This window comes from Camelus ferus, chromosome 32, assembly GCF_009834535.1.
Source record: "Camelus ferus isolate YT-003-E chromosome 32, BCGSAC_Cfer_1.0, whole genome shotgun sequence".
Classification (NCBI taxonomy): Eukaryota; Metazoa; Chordata; class Mammalia; order Artiodactyla; family Camelidae; genus Camelus; species Camelus ferus.
Genome location: NC_045727.1, coordinates 11,095,232 through 11,110,395, shown reverse-complemented (window position 1 = coordinate 11,110,395; position 15,164 = coordinate 11,095,232). Strand labels below are relative to the sequence as shown.

The 15,164-nt window shown below is 47.6% G+C and overlaps 1 protein-coding gene across 1 annotated transcript in view; it reads left to right on the top strand.

The window, feature by feature from the left end:
* Window positions 1-15,164, top strand: part of MAPK1 (mitogen-activated protein kinase 1) — a 71,522-nt gene that overhangs the window by 33,665 nt on the left and 22,693 nt on the right. Inside the window, exons 2-3 of the mRNA XM_032471841.1 lie at window positions 6,213-6,395; window positions 8,005-8,194. Of these exons, the coding sequence (XP_032327732.1) occupies window positions 6,213-6,395; window positions 8,005-8,194 (373 nt within the window). The remainder of the gene's footprint in view (window positions 1-6,212; window positions 6,396-8,004; window positions 8,195-15,164) is intronic.

Sequence of the window (15,164 nt, the reverse complement as noted above, 5' to 3'; positions counted from 1 at the left end):
CACCACACGCTGCCCAGGCCCATCTTGCGTCTTCCCTGCGCTCACCCTAGAACCAGCCATTTCTCTAAGGAGCCCTGGTTCCTTTTATCAGAGGAGGATATTTAGAAACTGAGATCTGGGCACTGGATATAGTGGAATACTTTCAACTCTGTACTAATGACCAGAAAAACGTTTTTAGCAGAAGTGTATAAAAAAAAGTATCCAAGTAGTTGTCAAAACCTTTCAGACAAAACAGAATGAGCCTTTTCAGTCATATGTCATCCTTCACTTAGCCAACTTTCAGATGCATACTGGATATAGAGTTCCGAGTCGAATGGTGCAGGACAGGGAGCCCCAGCACTTCTGAGTCGCACCTTGTTCTGTGTTCCTGCTTGGCTCTGAAGGCTGACCTGGGTCTACGTTTGAAATCTCCTTGGTCACTAGGAAGGATCGGTGGCTTGGAGTTCATTGGTACTTCGGGTATCTTGAGGCTAAGACAAGTAGACGCTGAGTGGTCCAGACGTGAGGTACCTGCGGCTGACAGTTTGTCCCTGTCCCAGGTCCTTTATGCAAAGCCAGGGCCAGGAGTACAAGTGGAGCAGCACACACCAGAGAAGTCATACTGAGGAGCCTCACATTTAATACATCCCCCGCCTTCCAGGGCAGATAGACCTTCTTCAAGACCTGGAAGATGAGGTTCAAATGAAAAATCTTGGGGTTTTTAGAGTTTGGTGCCAGCAGTTCAAGACCAGGCCTCCAGGGTAACCCTGTTCTCTTCCTGAGTGGCGCGGTGCCCTGCTGTGAGCTGGCGCTGGGGACACCCAGCCGATAGTCCCTGCACAGCGTGCCCTGCACACAGCTGCCCCCAGCAGAGCCGCAGCCGGGGGACCCGCCCAGCAATGGAGGCAGACTCAGGAGGAGACTCGGGGGAGTTCCAGGGCTCCTGAGGGCAGGGTCCCCGGACCCCAGAACCTCTGGAGGAGGGGCGTGGTTGGGTGCCGGCCAGCGCTCCCAGAGGACGGCCTGCTTGCTTTCCTCTCCACAGGCTGCCCTTGCCTTTGCTATGCCCCTGGTCCTGCTGCTCATCCTTCAGGACCTGGCTCCTTAGGCCGCGTCTTCCTTCCTGCTGTCTCTGTGCCCAGCTCTCTTGGGGTTTCAGAAGCGCTTTACTGGGATGGAGGTGGCGTGGGGCTGCTCCTGTCCCTCCCCACGCTGTGTCACGGGCTTCTTCAGAGCAGTACCCCGGTTTGTTTTTGCCACCAACCCTGACACGAAGGCTCCCAAGTGGGAAGTACTGACAAGTGTGGCTTGAATCCCCTCCAGGGCTGGCGTCACTCTCCTGTTGTTGTGGTAACTCTGTCAAAACAGGAAACGAGGCTAGCTTAGCATGACTTGTTCATAACTGACTCATGCTGGTCCCCTTTTCTTCCGTAAGTGATCACAAAACATCTGTTAAATAGCATCCTCCAGAGTTTCGTGGGCTTCTCCTTCCACATTTATGGTCGGTTAAGCGTCCGGAGTCTGTTTCCAGCCACCCCGCCCTGAGATTGACCATGTATTCGGGGAGCCCTGGTTCCTTTTTTTAACCGCTCTCTTACAAAGTAATTGATAAACAGTGCGCTGCACAGTATACAGTGTAAGTTTTCAAGTGTGCAGTTTTGATGTTTTATACACTCATGAAGCTATCAACACAGTTAAGATAATGAGCATACTCATCGCCTCTGAAAGTTACCTTCCATTTGTGTAATCCTCCCACCCCCCCCGCCCCAAAGCAGGTAGGAGCCCCAGGTAGACCCAGCTGATCTACTTTCTGGCCTCTTAGATGAGTTTGCATTTTATCTGAATACAGGTACTTTTCTTTTAGTCTGGCTTCAGTCAGCACAGTTACTTTGCGATTCATCTATGTTGTTTATAGCAATAGTTTATTCCCTTTTATTGCTGAATAGCAGGAATCTATGTGTTCTGAGACTTGAGTGTGCTGCCCTCTGGCCTTGGCCTCCTGTTCCCCACCATTTATGGATCTCAGGACAGAATTCCTCTGGGACTTGAGGGTGCACTTATGTAAGGTGACTGTGTGCTCTCAACAGCTTGAGTTCCTCAGGGGCAGAGTATGAGTTATAATCTTTGTATCCTGTAGTATAACTTAACACTGGATAAAAGTTTCCCCCTTTGTTTGGGGGTTTGTGTACGTGTGTGTGTGTTTTAAATAATATACCCTGTTCCAGTTTTAAAGGTTATTCTCTCAGGAGGGCATGAGGTTAGAGATACTTTGCACCTCTTTCCAATAAGTATTCTTTATTTTTCAAATACTTTTATATTGGTCAGGAATTCCAAAATAATTGTGCTTTCTCCTTCAAAGAGTATTCCAGCATTCTACTAATATGTCTCCTGTGTTTTTTCTAATTAAAAATAATTTTAAAAATATATTTTGAAAAGGTTCACACGGTTCTTCAATGGAAACAATATAAAAAAGGTATACACAGTGAGGGGTTTTGCTGTCTGTTTATCCCACTCCAGCCTGGCAGCCTGTCTCGACCTCCAGCACCACTCATTACTGCCTTGTGTATCCTTCCAGACTTCCTTTGCAAACACAAACCAATGCACATATGCAGAGATATTTATTATATATAAAAACTTTCACTCCTTATTAGAAAAAAAAGATAGCGTATTACTCCACTGCTAGACCTTGCTTTTTTCACTTAACACACGTTGAAGTTCTTCCCATGTCCCTTTTCTTGGCTGCATAGTATTCTGCTATATCAGTGTTCACACCCGTATTTGATGGACCTTTTTAAAATTAAACTTTTTATTTTGAGATAATTGTAAAGTCAAATGCAGTAAAATGTCCTGGTTTCCCCCCAGTGGTAACATCTTGCATAACTGTAGTACAATACCACAGCTTGGAGACTGACACTGATACTATGTACAGGCCTCATTCACATGTCACTAATTTTATATGTACCTGTGTGTGTTTGTGTGTGTGTTTAGGTCTGGGCAGTTTTATCACATACACTGGTTCATTCTTTTTTGACATCTGTTTTCCCATTTAACATGTCTTTTTCCCCCTTCATATTTTAAATAATTTAATTGTAGTTTTAAAAAAAGTAAACATTACCATTTTAGTCATTCTTAAGTATGCAGTTAAATAGTATTAAATATATTGATGCAATTGTGCAAGAGATCTGCAGAACTTTTTCATCTTGCAAAACTGAAACCCTGTAACCTTGAACACCATCTCGTTTCCCCTGCACCCAGCCTGTGGTGACTAACATTCTGTTTGCTGATTCTGTGAGTCCGACAGATTTAGGTACCCCATATGGGTGGAATCATGCAACGTTTGTCTTTTTGTGACTGGCTTGTTTCACTTAACAGTGTTCTCAAGGTTTGTACATGTTGTAGCAGGTGAGAGAATTTCTTCTTTTTCAAGACTGAGTTGTATTCCAGGGTGCATATAGACAACATTTTCTTTATCCATTCATCTGTCAGTGGACACTAGGGTTGCTTCTACTTCTTGGATATTATGAAGAACGCTGTAGTGAACATGGGTGTGAGATCTTGTTTTGAATATATCCCCAGAAATGGGATTTCTGCATCATATATGATAATTGTATGTTTAATTTTTGATGTACTTCCATACTGTTTTCCATAGTGGCTCCACCACTTTATAGTTCCAACAGTGCATAAAGGTTCCAGTTTCTCTATACCTTCTCCAGCACTAGTTATTTTTTGTTTTTTTGATAGTGTTAATTCTGATGTCTGGTTGTGGTTTTAATTTTTATTTCTCTAATGATTAGTGATTTTTGAGCAACTTTTCAAGTGCTTTTTGGCCACATGTGGTTCTTCTTTGGAGAAAAGTGCGTACTCAACATGATGTCTTATTTTTAATTCTTTTAATTGAACCATTCTTGGATTCCTAAGATTAAATAATACTTGGACATAATGAATTATGTGTTGTCAAATTGTATTTACTAGTTTTTTGTTGATTTTCAAGCTTGTGCTTATAAAAGAGATTCTTTAGTTTTGGTTTTACTTCTCTTCATATTCTTAACCATGAGCAGTTTATTTAACCTTGAATTTTTGTTTTTGAAAAGTTTACCAGTTAAAAAGAAAAAGTGAATATCTAGGTTGAGCTCCTGCGGAGGCAGTGTGGTCACAGACCGGACTGAGACCCCAGATTGCAGCCCACATGCTTACAGGGGGACATGGCCACAGCAGAAGCTGCATGTGGTGATGGTTGTGGGACCTAGTGCTGCATGTGTCGCATCACCGGTGCCGAGTAAAGGGTGTTGTTCTAAAAGAGTAAATACATTTTTAAAAAGCGAAGATTAAAGTCTTAAAAGAAAACAGCCAGGGTTGGTAATACCAAAGTGGTTTTAAAGTAAAAGCTATTGAGACACCAGAAAGCCCTTGGTAAAAGGTAAGACCAGTGAAATGTATGTGCTGAGTATCAGAACAATAAAATGAGGTATATAAAGTGAAACTGAAGAATCCAAGGAGGAGTGGGCAGATGTGGAGTCATGGTGCTGCGGGCAAGCTCTGCTCAGTTCCCGGGCATCTGGGTCAGCTGCAGAGGCAGCAAAGCCGAGAGCAGACAGGAGCTGACCCAGCGCCCTGGATGGGCCCCCTCTTTCCCAGCGGGACCTGTGGGGATGCTCTCTTGGCTCTCACCTAAAGGGCTTAGTTGGGTACTTGCTCCCTTACAGAGCGTTGACGCTGTGGGCAGGCGCACTGGCCGGAGCTGCCCTCTCCAGCACTTCTGTCCCCAGAGGCAGATCTGTGGTCACGTCGGACGACCGTGCTTCAGCATAACTAGATATGGACAATGTTGAATTTAAACCCATATTTTATAACTATTTTAACTTATGTTCTCTTTTTTTGAACTCATGCTCTATGGTTTGAATTACCAAAAATGTTTTAATTTCTAAAATTATTCATTCCCAACATTGAAAAGTTTGCTTGAATGCCGTATGCCTTTGCCCGTCTACTTGACAGTCAGTGGTTTAGGCATTTATGCAGCAAATCGAAGCAAAATAAGATTTGGGTAGTGAATCTTTTATTTAAGGAAATAGACTTCACTTCAAAATATTGGGGTGCCTGGTGTTGTGGAGAGTGGGAGCCGAGTAAGACAAGGTCACTCCTACAGTGTGCCTTGGGATGGAGACAGGCGGAGACGTCAGGAATTCTCAGAGTAAGTGGACTGACGGATATCATTGTAGAGGCACAGACTTCTCTTACTGCCTCTTGTTTCTGGCACTTATCCTGAGGAGGCAAGAAGTACTGTGTACTGCCTACCAGTGTTCTTTCACTGCTCCGTCAGTGGGCCAGGTGTTGGTATTTATTCATATGAAAAGCTCTTATAGAAAAGATTCAGTAGAATATTGATTGTAGAGATAGTAATACTATTCCAGGTTAAAATTCATCATAAAATTGAACATACAATTACTATTGCTTCTGCTTGGAATTCTATTAAGTCAGACCTTGAGGACAGCTTGGAAGGAACTATTATGGCTGTGAAGGTATTTTTTGAACAAGACTTCGAAGGTTTTGTTACAAGACTACCCAGACATCTTGATTAAATTTATTGGGGGGGGGGAAGAAAGTCATGTCATTCTTCAGGTAAAGACACAGTTGATGCAGGCAGTCAATGCGTCCTCTTAGCCTCCCCCCCTTTTTAAATTGAAGTATAGTTGACTCACAGTACTGTATTCGTTTCAGGTGTACAGCTTCATGACTTAGTGTTTTTACAGATGATGCTCCATGAAAAGTTAGGACAGGATGATGGCTACAGTTCCCTGTGCTGCGTTACACATCCTTGTTGCCCTCTCGGGTCCATTTTCTTAGGGATGAAGATGTGGGTGATGGTCAGTTGACGTTGCTGCTGAGTCACTGAAATCGGATTCAACAGAAGAAAGTTGTTTTGGAGGCAGAAATGATGGCTCTCACCAGACTGCAGTTTCTGTTGAAAGCAGTGGGGGAATGTGGCGGCGCACACTCCTGTATTCCCGGGTTATGACAAGGCGCCCGCACAGATCCCAGCTGGCCTGTTAGGTTTGAGAGTCGGCTGTGCGGCCTTGCCGAGGGCCCCCGCTGTGAGTAATACTCCTGCCGCCTTCATGTGTACGGAGCAAATATTCCCTCGGGTGCTGATAAACATTTAACCCTCTGCCAGGGTGTCTGAGAACGGTTTTTAACGCTGTTCCCCCCACCTCTTTTTTTTTTTTTTTTTTTTTTAGCTCTGCCTATGATAATGTCAACAAAGTCCGAGTCGCTATCAAGAAAATCAGTCCTTTTGAGCACCAGACCTACTGCCAGAGAACCCTGCGGGAGATCAAAATCCTGCTGCGCTTCAGACACGAGAACATCATCGGGATCAATGACATCATTCGAGCACCAACCATCGAGCAGATGAAGGATGTGTATCCTTTTGAGCAGCGGGTTCGGTGGTGTGACTGGGTGGGTCCAGCACTCACCAGGGTGGAGGGAGAGCGAAGAAGCACATTTAAGGGGAAATTGGACTCTCCTTGCCGTCTGCTGTAATGCCTGCACCATTTCCATCTTTCTCTGATGCATTTTATCAGTTGTCAGTAACTGTTTTTAGTATCTTTCTGGCAAATTCAGTATCTTCACTGTCAGTTTTTGTAAAGATTTCCTTTAAAAAGTGCAGTTACGGAACATTTTGGTTAACACCACTTGCAGTCATGTATTTTCCATTCACTGCATGGTTTTCATGATGGAGGAAAGGAGCGAGCAGCAGAGGCAGGAGGGCGCCTCGGGTAGCACTGGTCAGATCCAGACGCTCCTGGCCTGAGTGTCATTGTACCTCTGGGTCTCAGTTTCTTTATCTTTAAGATGGAGGTGCCGGCCTTTGGGCTCTTCAAGGCCAGCTCAGCTCTGAGGTTAGGTCGTTACCTACAACCAACAGTTAGAAAGTGGGCCTGAGCAGGTCCAGAGGACACTCTCTGGTGAAGACTGTTGGAAGGATAGAAGCATTAAGAATGCAGAGGAGGTCCTGCTGGAGGGCGGCCATGGTCTGGCTAGCGCGGTGCTCCTGCCAGGTCACCCCCTTTGCATCCCTCATCTGCACCGACCGGCAACCACTGTCTCTAAGCAGCCCTTTCCGTTTTTAAACAGCTGTTACTAAGCTGCGATGTTGTTGGTGAAATGTCTCCTCCTGCCACCTGTTGTCCTGCTTTACCTTTTGCCTTGAAAATCAAGTGTCTTTCAGATGACGCGTTTTCCAGTCGTGTTTCCTTTGAGCCCCATTCTGTGTCTCATCCCGCGTGAGTCCAAGGTGTTTAGTTCTTACACAGAAGTGACTAAAGGACACGCGAGAGCACTGCCGATGAAATGGCGTTGTGGTGATGTTAGAAGCTAGAGGCTTTTATCATTTAATTTCCATAAGAACGAAGTTAGCCGTGGCTGAAATTCTGGATCTTGGCTTCACGGATGGGCGAGGAGGCAGGAGCAGCAGAGCCAGCGCAGCCATCCTCGGCACATCGTCGTGGCCTCACGTGTGTCGGCCCTTAGTGTTCATTAGAGTCAAGCCTCGGTAGGTGAGAGTTGAATTTAGTAGCGCTATGTTCTTGGCCTGTGTTTCTAAGTATTATGGTTGATTTCTGCAGAGAAGGACGGGACAAGGACGGGACGGGGACGGTATATGGTATTGCAGGGCCAGAGAGGGTGCCTGCTGCTGGCCGTCCTCTCCCAGCCCTTACCAGCACATCCCTGGGGGCGTTTGTTGCTGGCGGACAGCTGGGAGAACAGGAGGCTCCAAGCCCCTTTCAGCCCTTCTCAGGTCTCACCGAGGCCAGCGGCGCACAACGGGCAGGCAGGCGTAATGCCTGCTGTCCCACAGGACCTGAAAAGGAGTCAGTGACCACCGAGGGAGACCACCTTCTCGTCAGTCCCTCATTTCCCTCTTGGGCCTCAGGACGTAATAATGGACCATTTGGGGTCATTTTGTGTTCAGTGCTTTGCTAAGTGTAACCAGTTATTTTGTTGCATCACCTTGACCTTTCCAAACAGATACATAGTACAGGACCTCATGGAGACAGATCTCTACAAGCTCTTGAAGACACAGCACCTCAGCAACGACCATATCTGCTATTTTCTCTACCAGATCCTCAGAGGGCTTAAATATATCCATTCAGCTAATGTGCTGCACCGTGACCTCAAGCCTTCCAACCTGCTGCTCAACACCACCTGCGATCTCAAGGTCAGCGTATACTCCTAGGGTGATGTGTGTTGGAAAAACTTGTTTTACGGGGCGTATTTATGTTTATTGTTTTCTATATTTAAAATTACACCAGAAATACATGAAAACATTTTTGGCCAAAAAAAAAACCAAGTAAAGAATGCTAGTCCTCCTCTCTATCCTGTTGCTCCGTCCTCTCTGGAGGTGACTGCTATAACAAATCGGTGTATCTTCCCAGAGTTCTCTGTGCTCTGATATACACATGTTTTCAGTATTTGTATTTATGAATAGGATTGTGTGCATTATGTGTACGTTGCAAGGTCATCCATTTCATGGGTCACCTTTTTCTTCAATAAATTTTATACAAAAAGCACTCAGAAAACAGCAGAAAACTTAACTTCAGTGATTTCAATACCTGAGTAATGCATTCCCAAAAAACAAGGAAACCCTAGATCCTTTGTGGAGCCCTCAGTGCTCTCTTGAAAATGGGCAGCATTTCTGTATATTTCTGTTTTAGTAGGTGGCAGAGCTAAATAAGGAGGGAGAGCTACAGGTTTCTGAGGTGTGAGGGGTATGGACTCAGTCCTGTAAGAATACGTGTGAATTTCAGGAGACCTAGATAAGTGAACAACGCTCTGCCCCGAGTTCATGGACGGGAGGACGTAACACTGGTAAGACGACAGTGCTTCCCAGCGGAGCCTACAGGCTAATGCCAGCTCTATCAACCCACAGAGTGAGAGAAGTTTTTATAAATCATATCTCTGATAAGAGACTTAATCTAGAATATGTATTAATACAACTCAACAACTAAAAGATGACATCCCAGTTTAAAATGAGCAAAGGAGCTGAAAAGACCAAGGATCTGAAAAAGATAGACAAATGGCCAGCAAATGCCATCATCAGTCAGTAGGGAGGTAGGAATCAGCACCACGTGAGCTGCTGCTTCACACACACCAGAGTGGCGTAATCAGAGTGTCCGATGCTGAGTGTTGGCAGGGATCCGCCCCCAGGTGTGCACCTAAGTGAGATGAGAACCAGCTTCCACACACAAACTAGCCCACAGATCCTCACGGGAGCATATTGGCCCTGGAGTGGAGGCATTTCAGCCATCCAGGTGCCGATGGAGAAAGAGACGGTAGAGCCGGGTGGAAGGTGGAGTGAGAGGGCTGGGGCCCCGGAGCACCGTGCTGCGGGCCGCCCGCCCAGCCTGCTGAGCCCTGCAGACAGTGCACGCCAGTGGCAGAGGCCTGTTGTCAAAGACCACGTGTGTAGGACAGACAAGTCTGCAGAGATCTGCCTGCACACACAGGCAGGTCTCAGACAAGTCGACTGGTGGGCGCCATGGGTACGTGGGACTGGGGAGGAATGGGAGGGGCTGCCAGCGGGCTCGGAGTTTCTTCCTGTCATGAAGGTGTTCCTGAAATACTGAAAAGCATTGACTTGTACACTTTAAATGAGTGAATCATGTGGTGTGAGAATTATGTCTCAGTTAGACTGTTTGGAAAGTACGTACAGATATATAGCAATGACTGTTTAGTGAACTTCAGTTCAACAGACATTCCTGTGAGAAGCCCATGAGGTGTACCTAGCAGTGGAGACAGGTGTTCCTGGAATCTGAGAGTGGATAGGTCAGAAGTCTGGTGAGCAGTGGACAAGTGTACTGATGTCTGCTGTGACTGAGGTACTGAGTGGAACAGTGTGCAGATCTGAAGGAGGCTGGGGCTGTCACCAGGCTGCCCCTCTGAGGATGCTGAGGCTTTCAGTGGGCAAGTGTCTGCATTGGACACAGGGTATTGTAGGCAGAAGGAACAACAGAAATGAAAGGAAGAAGAGACTGGTACACACACACCGAGGCCTGCTGTGTGTGGCTATGGCTTTGGGTAATAGGGAGTCTCTGGCGTGTAGATTATGGAACCTTCTGGAGCTGCCTGAGAAAGGCAGTGGGTTCTGTGATCAGGTGGTCAGCCTATCCTATCGTTGGGTGTTTAAAACAGGGTGGCAGACATGCCGTGAGGTTTTGTGGTGGACAGCTTCCTGCGTCAGCTTTGGTTTGGGTGGACTCTGTCACCCCTTGGGGCCCTCCTGAGTTGGTGTCGTGTGCCCCTACAGGGCTGTGCCAGGTCCTCTCCCCTGGGCCCTTGCAGACCACAGCCAGGCCGGCAGTGGAGGGACGAGGCTGCTCCTAGGGACGGATGGCCACACCTCACTGGCTCTTACGATTTTCTGGAAGAGTTACAGTGAATATGTATGTCTCCTCATGCTTTTTTCTTTGCATTTCTTATCACAGCCCTGTTGGGATAGATTGCTTTTGTTTGTTTTTGGAGAAACATTCTCAGTCAGTATTTTAAGTATGTAATACTTCTGGGGAAAGTCAACTCTTAAATTTTGTTTGAAAAATACTCATCCTGAAGAAGAAGAAAAACAGACCAGACTGCTTTTTCTGTGGTGTCTTCACTGTCGGTGGAGTTGTCTTTCCCCACCAATATATTCACTGCTCACCAGTGTTCACCCACAATGATAGACGTGTGTTGTTGGCCATCTGCACAATCCAGGCATTGTTTTCAAAACCCAATGTAACACACACTCAAACACAATAAGGTGTTTTAGATATTTACAGCAGTGTGGTTCACCCACGTTAAAAAATGTCCACGTGGGGCATGCGTCATCCACGTGGGCATAATAAATACTCAGGAGAGTTTCCTTCCAGAGATGGGCGGGGTGTGTCCGACAGCAGGTCGGGTGCATGTGTGAGGGTGGAGGGAGTACCCGGGGAGGGGAGTCTTCCACGTGCACGGCGGGGTCACTGCACACCTGTTGGTCATACCCTCAGATCTGGGGTGAGTGTGATGCCAACCCATGGGCCCTGTGCCTCAAAGTTTGCAGCCTGTGACCTTGCTGACTTATTATTTGGGTCTTTTTGAATTTTCGTGTAGGTAATTATGCCGTTTCTTCCTTTTTCTGTTGGCTTCATTGTTTCTTAAGTATTTCCTACTCTTGAGCCCTCAGCACATGAGCTCTTCTCAATGTCAGACCTGTGACTCTGGTAGCAGGCAAGGCCAGCAGCAGTCCGCGGCTTTCTGGCTTCTGCACATGTGCTTTTACTTGTTATCTGGAGCCCTGAGACCCAGCAGACGTGGGCCTCTCCAGGCATGGAGAGGACAAGGGTCACAGGCCTGATTTGGAGAGTCTCCTGGCATCTGTTTAGCGACGTAGCTGGGGAGTGTGGTCGCCAGCGGTCCTTGCCCACAGAAATCCCAGGAGGAATCGGGAAGCCTGGGATCACAGCACGTGGTTCTGGGGGGTGCCTGGGGAGGAGGACTTTGAAAGGTACAAAATGAAATGTCTTTGGGGCTTTTGTTTTATGAGATTTTGAGTTTACACAGCCCCAAAAGTAGCCAGGTAAAATGCAATAGATCATTTATTATTTCTTGTACCATATCCTGCTCGTCTGCCTTCCTTCATGTGGAATTGCGCTGAACAGTATTACTTTCTAATTTTGTACCCTGGCAGTTTTTTGGTTAATGTCCTGTTAGCTTTCAGTGTTGTGTTAAGGGAACTTTTTAAAAAAATCACGTGAGCTTTCCATTGATGACAGTGAGTGGAGTTGTGAGATCTGTTAGAGGTCTAAACCTGCATCTCCCTCTTTGTTTTTTTTTAAATTGTAACCATTTTTGAGAGCCTGTGTTTTCTACGCCTGCTACCAAAACATGATCCCCTTATACCACGTCACTGTTCTGAAAATTGGTAACTAAAGAAAGGATTAAACACTTTCCCTGTGTTTTCACTAAGATCTGGGCATCAGGGTGAGCATATAGCCCCTATTGGTAAACGAGGGCTCGTCCTTAAAATAAATGCCAGCTAATAAATGCAGAAGGGATAATAAAATTAGAAAAATCACTATTTTGCAGCCTCCAGTGAAGGAATTGATTTGTGCAGGATAATCGAGGGTCCTCTGCTCACCCTGCTCAGACCACCCCCTGCCCCAGGGCTGCTGCTGCCCCATGTGACCTCCCTCTTCCCTCACATCTGGACACCCCCCCCCCCCCAGCCCCACAGCCGCCTTGGGCTGCATGACCCATCTGCTGGCCTCCAGACGAGGAAGAGCAGCTGCACACTGAGTCCCCGCCCTGAAGTCACGGCACTGCGGCGTGCCCGTGCATGCAGGTCAGTCTTCCTAGTGGAGCTGTGCCACTGATTCTGGGTTCTAACTTTTCCTTCTTCATATTGCCACTTTGAACAGTGCAGTTTTATTAACAGTGTTAAGTGTTAGTATAAGATTTCACCCTTGGTGGTGCTGTGCACCCTGGTGTTTATTTTTAAGGGATTACCAGTAGTTCAGGTGTCGTGCAAGATGGTCAGTGCTAGAGCCTCTGCTGGTTCACCCACCCTGGTTGTTGTGCCACCTGCAGACATCTAAAACAAGGCATTTACTCACCAAATTTTGAGAGCCCACTATGTACAGGACATTTAGGAATAAAAAGTGAGTGAGGGTTGCATTTGTCTAGGGACTTACATTGCAGCCGGGGCCCTGGGCCTCTGCACAGGTAACTGTCATGGATTGCGGGTGTGTACGTCTAACAAAGTGTTAGGGGCGTTCAGAAGAGTGAGCAATTCTTGGGGCTGGTTTTGATCCCGGGGAAGCTCCTCAGAAGAGGTAATTCTCATGGTGAGTGTTTAGGGCAGGGGCTCACTGAGAGGGCGCTGCATAGTCGGGGAGGGTAAAGGTGATGGTGGGAGAGCTGAGTGCAGGAGGACGGTTTGGCGGCTGTGTGCGAGTGGTCTTCGCTTAAAGAACTTGGGCTTTTAGTTAGTGGGCCGAAGGGATTGGTTAAAAGATTTTTGAACCAGGAAGATGACTTACATTTTAGAAATTAAACTTAGGAATTTAGCGGAGGAATTAGATTGCAGGCGAGTAAAAGCTAGTTTCAGACAAGCTACAGGCACCAGCAGTTGAAATGTAGAAACAGCCAATTCAGGAGCCAGTGCACCCTGCACACCCGCCCCACTAGTCTGTCTGGGGCGTTGCTCTGGCTGTCCCGAGCCCTTCCGATGGCTGGCGTCGCTTCAGTGTTCCAGTGTCATTTCAAATGGGTCCTCCTCAGAAAGTGTCTGTCCGTCACAAGCACTCTCCAGTACCACGTGTTAGCAGGTTCTTGCTCTGTAACGTCATCTCAGAATTTTGAGGCCTGGAACAGAAATCGTGTTTCAGCCCACAGTTTCTGCAGGGCAGGAATTCAGTCGGGGTGCAGTGGCCGGCGGTGACTGGTCTCTGCTCCCACATACAGGCCTCAGCTAGAGGATGCAAAGTCATCTCTCATACACCTGGCAGTCGAGACCAGGGACAGCCACGTGTAGCCCCTGTGGCCCAGGCATCCTCACTACCTGGGCAGACGGTTCCAAGTACCGCAGTAGAGACAGTGCCAGGTGGAGGCCATGTTACAGGTTAGGATGCAGCCTCAGAAGTCACATGGCATCACTTCCTCTTTGTTGTGTTCAGATCGTTACAGAGCTTTGCTCAGATTCAGGAGGAGGGAAGATAGATCCTGCCCTCTCGATACAGGTTCAACCACAGAGCTTATAAGAAGAGTGTCGGTAAAGCTTATTTATACTGGAGTGGCCCTCTTTAGAAAGTACAGCTGTGTTCACAGTCATTCACACCACTTACCCCTGTCTTTATAGACATGGATCTCATCAAGCCTCAAGGAGCAGCTTCTGTCCACGTCCACGCTCCCAGAGGAGTGTTGCAGGCATCAGCCTCAATACTTGGCCTCACTGGTCTGTGAATTTCCTATATTCTGGGTTTTTTTAAATCTGGGATTTGTTCTGTGCTTCTGGTGACCCACAAAAGCTGTGTTCCAAGTCCAGACCTGTGCAAGCTGCGTGATGCTGAGCGTAGCGGGCACGGTGACTCTTCTCTGAGTGCGCGAGTCTGCGTGGCTGCGTGTGACCATTTACACAGCAGGAGGCAGACTGTTGGGCTCCGATTGAGCCTGGATCAGAGGATGAAGTGTTAGCCCTGAAAAAAGAGAAACTGTGGGTCACAGGCACATTGAAGGTTGAAGCCACACCAAGTTGATGTGAATTGGTGGTTGTGCAGCCTGCCGAGCAATGTCTGGATGGCTCCAAGGCCTCCCCCTGGGTGGGACGAAGAAATCCACCCTTCGTTGCTTCCTGAGCTGGAAATTGTGCTCATGGGGGTCATGCTGCTCATGGACCCCGCGCTCCTGCATGAGCACAGAGAAGCCTTCCTCCATTGTGCCCCACAGGGGCTGGTGGAAAAGGCTTCAAAGACACAAATCAGGTGCAGGTCTGTTGCAATCAGTCAGGCTGAAGTTAGAGCTGCCGTGATCCCTCTGAAAGGCTTCTGCCCAGACGTTCCCCAGGTCCTCTGACAGCCGGAGACTGTCGAGGCTGCGATGGTGCCCGCTGGCAGGTGGGCTTGGATAGGCGGGGCAGCACCTGTGCTGGGTGGTGTAGACGGAGGGCCTGTGGCCTGAGACTGCCTTCCAGGCAGCTCTGTCGGAGTGCGTGTCGAGAGTGGCCTTGGGGTGAGTGCCCAGGGAGGCAGATGTGGTGTTTGCTCCTTTTGAAAATGCAGTGACAGGACGTCAAGAGACGGAAGTTGTGCAACACAGACACATGCTGCCTCTTGAATGCAGCAGCTGAAGCGGGCGGTGGGGCTGGTGGGGTCAGAGGTTCAGCGTGGTGCCCACGTCTGCGGCTGGAGGGAGACGGGGTGAGGTGCTTGGGTGCTTTCAGAGCCTTTCTGAATTATGGAAACATACAATATGGGATATCTAAACATACAATATGGGCTGATGTCCACGAAGATCTTAAAAATATCTCAGGCCCGTCAGTTCCTCCTTGTCTCTGCTTTTATGGCCTGAGCTCAGACCCTTATCACCTCCAAAGTCATCTCAGTCTTCCAGGCTGCCTAATACTGTATTCTGGCCTATCTTTGTTAACTTGTCTCTTTTTCGGGCTAGTTCCC